The 7505-nt window shown below is 41.7% G+C and overlaps 1 protein-coding gene across 1 annotated transcript; it reads right to left on the bottom strand.

Annotated features, from left to right (window-relative positions):
• On the bottom strand, positions 1-508 carry LOC100345217 (large ribosomal subunit protein eL32). Its single transcript, XM_002709060.6, is given in 1 exon segment — positions 1-508. A coding segment is annotated over 1 exon segment (408 nt). The 5' UTR covers positions 458-508; the 3' UTR covers positions 1-49.
• Between the last annotated feature and the right edge of the window lie 6997 nt (positions 509-7505).

Here is a 7505-nt window from a genome sequence, read left to right as displayed (position 1 = left end):
GGTTTTCAAGGTTTTATTTAAACACAAATAAAATGCGCACCCGAGCCGCCTACTCATTTTCTTCACTGCGCAGCCTGGCGTTGGGGTTGGTGACCCTGATGGCCAGCTGGGCTGCTCTCTCCACAATGGCTTTGCGGTTCTTGGAGGAGACATTGTGAGCAATCTCTGCACAGTAGGATTTGTTGCACATCAGCAGCACCTCCAGCTCCTTGACGTTGTGGACCAGGAACTTCCGGAAGCCGCTGGGCAGCATGTGCTTGGTCTTCTTGTTGCTCCCATAGCCAATGTTGGGCATCAAGATCTGGCCCTTGAATCTTCTCCGCACACTGTTGTCAATACCTCTGGGTTTGCGCCAGTTACGCTTAATCTTGACATAGCGGTCCTACTGGTGGCGGATGAACTTCTTGGTCCTCTTTTTGACTATCTTGGGCTTCACCAGGGGTCTGAGGGCGGCCATGGTGCCGAGGAGAAGGCAGCCACCTCCGGAGGCAGCACCGAGGAAGAGAAGCCACATTGTGGTTTTGATTTACATTTCATGATGGCTACTGATATTGAGTATTGTTTCATATATTTTTTGGCCCATTTGTATTTCTTTTTTGATAGCTACCTAATCAGATCCTTTTGCTCATTTCTTTTTTTTTAATGTTTCAAACAATTTTTATTTAGAGTATTAATCTCTTCAAAAAGATACATCCCTTCATTTAGTCAGTGGTGAAAAGGCTTATTAAACAGAAAGAATGCCTAAGCATATCACTTATATTTAAACAGAGATACAGATCATTAAAAGTGTATGAACATAGAACACAAAATGTAGTTTTTACTAAGCAGTTACTTGAATGAGGTTGTTTTTAAATTTCTTCATTGACAATCCCACTTTAACCATTGAACAAATTGTACTTAAATTAACAGTAGTAAAAATGTAAAAATTAAAATTTAAACATGAAAATATGGAACAACAACAAAAAAGAACAGGAAGTATCTTCATTATCAAACAAATTTGCAGACCCTCAGATACTTTCTGAGGCATATCAAAACATGTACATCAAAGGTTGTATTCATTTGAGAAGTATCGATACATGTTCAGTGCTGAGATCATTTGTAGCACTTACAGTATATACAAAGCAGCATTAGACTACTATGGTTCACATTTGAGAAACACAGATTTATGCTTTATGCTACAACTTGCCAATTTCACATTGTAGCTAGCGCAGTGACAATTATTCATTTCATATTTTTTTCTTCTGAAACTCAATAAACAAGTTATCATTTAAGCACATGAAATAATGCCATGTCTTCTTTCTTATAATACTGAATTTTAAAATCCAAATAGTTTGTATCATGGAAACTTTTCCTAGCTGTACAAAGGCTCCCAAATACAGTATATTCATGAAGTTTCTTCTTGTAGATTCCATTAATTTATAGTTAGTTTAGTACAGATAAATGAAGAACACTACTTTAGATTATTGGGCAACAAAAATGTCAGTATGTCATATCTGTATTTAAGTACAAGCACACCCACTGGGGCTGGCACTGTGGTACAGCAGGTTAACGCCCCGGCCTGAAGCACGAGCATCCCATATGGGTGCCGGTTCCAGACCTGGCTGCTCCACTTCCTACCCAGCTCTCTGCTATGGCCTGGGAAAGCAATGGAGGATGGCCCAAGTCTTTGGGTCCCTGCACCCCTGTGGGAGACCTAGAAGAAGCTCCTAGCTCCTACCTTCGAATCGGCGCAGCTCCGGCCATTGTGGCCAACTGGGGAGTGAACCAGCAGATATGGAAGACCTCTCTCTCTCTCTCTGCCTCTCCTTTCTCTGTGTAACTCTGACTTTCAAGTAAAAAATAAATCTTTAAAAAAAAAGTACAGGCACACCACAGCCACAACCATGGCAAGTAAATGCCCTCCACTGCTTTCTGAAAATCAAAGAGAAGGGGAGAGAGAGAGAGAGAGAATCTTATGGCACAACAGCCAGGGCTAAGCCAAGCCAAAGCCAGGAGTCAGGAGCTTCTTCTTGGTCTCCCATGTGGGTGCAGGGGTGCCTGGGCTATCTTCCACTACTTTTCCAGGTGCATTAACAAGGAGCTGGATCGAAAGTGGAGCAGCCAGGACACGAACTGGCACCCCTATGGACTGCCGGCACTGCAATGCAGAGGCTTAACCTTCCACACCTCAGCGCTAGCTCCCTATTAATAAATTCTTAACTATGGGTATGGAGGTATACTCTTATGATATTGTGTGTGTCTATAATATAGATTTGTATATTATGACTCAGGAATTGTATATGCTATAACTTAAGAATTTTCCTATGTTAAACTATGTTCATTCATTTTCATAAAACAAATGCAGCATTCATCATCTTCTTTGAAAGCAAAATGTAGACATTTTGTCTAAAGCACTTTTTTTATTACTTTGTTTTAAGTGGTACAAAAAAATCTCCTTGTCAATCTGAACTCTGATCAGACCTTTCATTTAAAGGAATTATCAGCAATTAACTACAGTGCCTTTGAAGTCTCTGTCATCTACAGGTGGAATTTTTTTCTCTCTTGCATGTGTTCCTGAGGGCTCTACAATCAGCTGCAGGCTGTGGACTTTCTTGTCTTCAACAGAGGACGGTGTCAGATGGAAAAGGACTGTACCAAGTACTTCAAAATATTGACACTTCAAAGAATAGCTCTTGAGCTTGGGCTGCTGATGTCATCACTTAATAAGAGCTTACCAGTGGACTGAGTCAATTTTTCCACAACTCTCCTTAGCCAAGCAGATGAGTTCATAGTATTACTAACTCAAGGTTTAATAGAAAAATGAGAGATGGTTGAAGCCATTTGTTTAGAATATTCTTGATGTTTTAATGTCCTATATCCCATTTCCTATTTTCTTCTTTCTTATTATCTATATAATTCATAACAAATTAATAGATTCCACATTTGTAAACTGAAATGAAATAATTTTAGGTGATACCTAATTCTCTCAACTTGAGTCATCCAAAAATTCATAATATTTTGTTAAATATTCTTAATTGTAATGATGATATAGTTATTTGCATATGTAGTAAATACGATTAATAAAATCAGTTATGTGATCAAGGCCTGGTCTGATTTGTATAACTGCTTCCAAACCGATATGGAATATTATATCAGAAAATAATGCTTATTTAATTGAATATGACCACCCATAGTTTTTGTAACTATGTTAAAATTCTATTGTATTTAACTGTTCATCTCAAATTGGGGCAGATGACTAGTCACTTACCATTTTTTCCTTTGTAAAACAACACTCCCAGGCCGGCGCCGCGGCTCACTAGGCTAATCCTCCACCTTGCGGTGCTGGCACACCGGGTTCTAGTCCCGGTCGGGGCACCGGATTCTGTCCCAGTTGCCCCTCTTCCAGGCCAGCTCTCTGCTATGGCCCGGGAGTGCAGTGGAGGATGGACCGAGTGCTTGGGCCCTGCACCCCATGGGAGACCAGGAGAGGCACCTGACTCCTGGTTTCGGATCAGCACAGTGCATCAGCCACAGCGGCCATTGGAGGGTGAACCAACGGCAAAAGGAAGACCTTTCTCCCTGTCTCTCTCTCTCACTGTCCACTCTGAAAAAAAAAAAAAAAAAAAAAAAAAACCACAACACCACTCCCAGACCTATCAGTGTGATCAATTGTGAACTGAAATTGATCACTTGGACTAGTGAAATGGCATTGGTACATGCCACCTTGATGGGATTGTATTGGAATCCCCTGGCACGATTCTAACGGCACCATTTGGGGCAAGTCCGATTGAGCATGTCCCAAATTGTACATCTCCTCCCTCTCTTATTCCCACTATTATATTTAACAGGGATCACTTTTCAGTTAAAATTTAAACACCTAAGAATAATTGTGTATTAATTACAGAGTTCAACCAATAGTACTAGAACAAAAAAAATACTAAAATGGATAAAGTATTACATTGTACATCAACAGTCAGCACAAGAGCTGATCAAGTCACTGTTTCTCATAGATCTAAGAGTCAAAGGGATCACACAAACAAGACTAGTGTCTGCTAATACTAACTGATAGAATCAAAAAGGGAGAGAACGATCCATCATGGGAAGCAGGATACACAGCAGACTCATAGAATGGCAGATGTCCCAAATAGCACTCTGGCCTCAGAATCAGCCCTTAAGGCATTCGGATCTGGCTGAAGAGCCCATGAGAGTATTTTAGGCATGGAAAGCCAAGACACTCTGGGAAAAAAAAAAAAAGACCTAAATGAAAGATCTCTGCGAGTGAGATCTCAGTGGAAAGAATGGGTCATCAAAGAAGGAGGTACCTTTCTCTGAAGGGAGGAGAGAACTTCCACTTTGACTATGACCCTGTCGGAATAAGATCGAAGTCGGCGAACTCAAAAGGCTTCCATAGCCTTGGCAACTCATGACTAGAGACTAGGGAGATTACTGACGCCATAAACAAGAGTGTCAAATTGTTAAGTCAACAACAGAAGTCACTGTGTACTTACTTCTCATGTGAGATCTGTCCTTATTGTGTTGTCCAATGTGAATTAATGCTATAACTAGTTCTGAAACAGTGTTTTACACTTTGTGTTTCTGTGTGGGTGCAAACTGATGAAATCTTTACTTAATATATACTAAATCAATCTTCTGTATATAAAGATAATTGAAAATGAATCTTGATGTGAATGGAATGGGAGAGGGAGCGGGAGATGGGAGGGGTGCAAGAGGGAGGGAAATTATGGGGGGGGTCATTGTAATCCATAAACTGTACTTTAGAAATTTATATGTACTAAATAATAAAAAAAGAAGAAGAAAAAAACATTTCCTACAAAATGTTTTTAAATAATGTTTTCAATAGGCCTCATTTAATTAACTCAGATACAAAATTAAAATTCAGTCATTTTCCATCTCTGGATAGTTTTGGATTTCTCCAACTTTCCTGTATGCAGAGAACAAAAATACTGTTATCATAAATTTTAATTTTTCTTTTTTTAAAGATTTGTTTATTTGTTTGAAAGTCAGAAATAGAGAGAAGAGAAAGAGATCTTCTATACACTCCCCAAATGGCCACAATAACCAGGGCTGGGCCAGGCCAAAGCCAGGAGCCAGGAGTTTCTACCAGGCCTCCCAAGTGGGTGCAGTGGACAAAGTACCTGGACCATCTTCCACTGCTTTCCCAAGTGCTATTGGCAGGGGGCTGGATGAGAAGTGAAGCAGCCGGGACTCAAACCGGCACCCATATGGGATGGTGGCATCACAGGCAGAGGCTTAACTCACTACACCACAGCGCCAGCCCCAGCTTTTTAACTTTTCAATTATCCTATTAATTATTAGATTATATTCCAGAGAAGTACTGTTGTTCTTATCTCCTTCTTTAATATCCTCATTACAGACACAGAGAACTAAGCCTGTCTTTTGGTGCTCTTCTGCTTCCAAGTGGCTTTGATACAGCTGAACAGCTTTTCTGGTGTTGCAGCCTCTGCCAATTCAGTTAGACACTATGCCATATGAATTAGGTCCATTTGTAGGAAAAATATATTCATATTCATATAATTGGAGAATTCCTAGTGCAGTTCTAAATTAAAATTCTTTCCCATTTCTGCAACACACATCACAGACTGGACAAGCCAGACCAAATAGAGTAATTTGTGAGACAGTGTGAAGATCCAGTCTATCAAGTATGTGCAGAAGTCGTACGGAAGACCGTAAAACTTGACATGAAAAAACATTCTGGAGAAATTTTTTTTTTTGACAGGCAGAGTGGACAGTGAGAGAGAGAGAGACAGAGAGAAAGGTCTTCCTTTGCCGTTGGTTCACCCTCCAATGGCCGCGGCTGGCGTGCTGTGGCCGGCGCACCACGCTGATCTGATGGCAGGAGCCAGGTACTTATCCTGGTCTCCCATGGGGTACAGGGCCCAAGCACTTGGGCCATCCTCCACTGCACTCCCGGGCCACAGCAGAGAGCTGGCCTGGAAGAGGGGCAACCAGGACAGAATCCGGCGCCCCGACCGGGACTAGAACCCGGTGTGCCGGCACTGCAAGGCGGAGGATTAGCCCAGTGAGCCGCGGCGGAGAGATTGTCTTTAAAGAGTACTTCAAATGTGGCAAAATAGTACAACAGCTTGCTGCAATCCATATGGTAAAAGGCCAACTGGCAGGCTTTTTAAGAGATTTTTACAGATACAATGAAGGTATCTGCCTCTTCCATGTTGGGAATGAACACTGCTACAGTGAAGGACATCTCTGGGAGATAATCAACATCAGTTATGAAACACAAATACTCTTGGGAATAGGAGAGAGAGGAGGAAGTGGGGTGGAAGTGTGCATGGAAGTGTGGGTACAGTGGGAAGAATCACTATGTCCCTAAAGTTGTACTTATGAAATGCATGACCCTTGTATTCCTTAAATAAAAGGTTTCTGGGGGAAGAAAAAAGATTCTATGTGAAGCATCAAAATGTGGGCCACCTTCTGAAAGATGTGGGGAGATGAAGATGCATGGGATCTGTCCAGCTTAACTGCAGACGAGCACATGGATTGCCAACAGATACACCTTATGTAGCACAGAGAATGACAAGTTCAGAAAGCACTTGCTTCACCCAAGTGTTCTCATCATTCCTGTCCTCTTGAGAGAAATAGTTCATGAAGGTAAAGAATGATGTTTGCTTCATTTCCTACAGTTAGACTCCAAATTTACCTACCAACACTAGGAGGCCACTCCAGCACCACAATTCTCACCTTTTTTCCTACCATGCCTTATTTCCCATCGGGCAATCTTTCTTTCATGTGCCCGAATAACAATTGTACTTGTGTTATTTTCTTCCTGCTTAAACTTCTCTCTCTCTCTCTCTCTCCTCTCTCTCAGCCAGTCTCATGGCTTTTTTTTAAATATTCATTTATTTAATTGAAAGAGTTACAGAGAGGCAGAGGCAAAGAGAGAGATCTTCCATCTGCTGGTTCACTCCCCAAATGGTCACAATGGCTGGAGCTGGGCCAATCTGAAGCCAGGAGCCAGGAGCTTCTTCTGAGTCTCCCACTTGGGTGCAGGGGCCCAAGGACTTGGGCCATCTTCCACTGCTTTCCTAGGCCACAACAGAGAGCCAGATCAGAAGTGGAGCAGCCGGGACTCGAACAGGCACCCGTATGGGATGCTAGCACTGCAGGTGGCAGCTTTACCCGCTATGCCACAGTGCTGGACTCAGTCTCATGTTTTTATTGGTAACATAGCACTTCCCTCACAGATTTGGCAGGAAGATTTTCTTGGAGGGAGCACAGATTTCTTAAACAGGACGCAAAAGCAGTAATCAATCATTCTGTCCCATACTTAAGAATCAGAACAGCGATAAAAAATGGCTCAAATTTAAAATCTTGTGCCTTGAAGGCTAAAGTGACAGCTTACAGGTCCTCCTTGTTTGTGCTTCTCATTCCCACTAAATGATTTTTGAAAGTTTTCTGAAGATTCTCTCTGAAAAGGACTTTAGCAAATACATTTCCAACCAGGAGTACTGAGAGCAACTGATCTGAAT

Source organism: Oryctolagus cuniculus, chromosome 1 (genome assembly GCF_051225735.1).
Source record: "Oryctolagus cuniculus isolate XC-2025 breed Fujian yellow rabbit chromosome 1, ASM5122573v1, whole genome shotgun sequence".
Lineage (NCBI taxonomy): Eukaryota > Metazoa > Chordata > Mammalia > Lagomorpha > Leporidae > Oryctolagus > Oryctolagus cuniculus.
The sequence above is the reverse complement of the archived record's forward strand: the minus strand, read 5'-3'. Positions and strand labels throughout refer to the sequence as shown.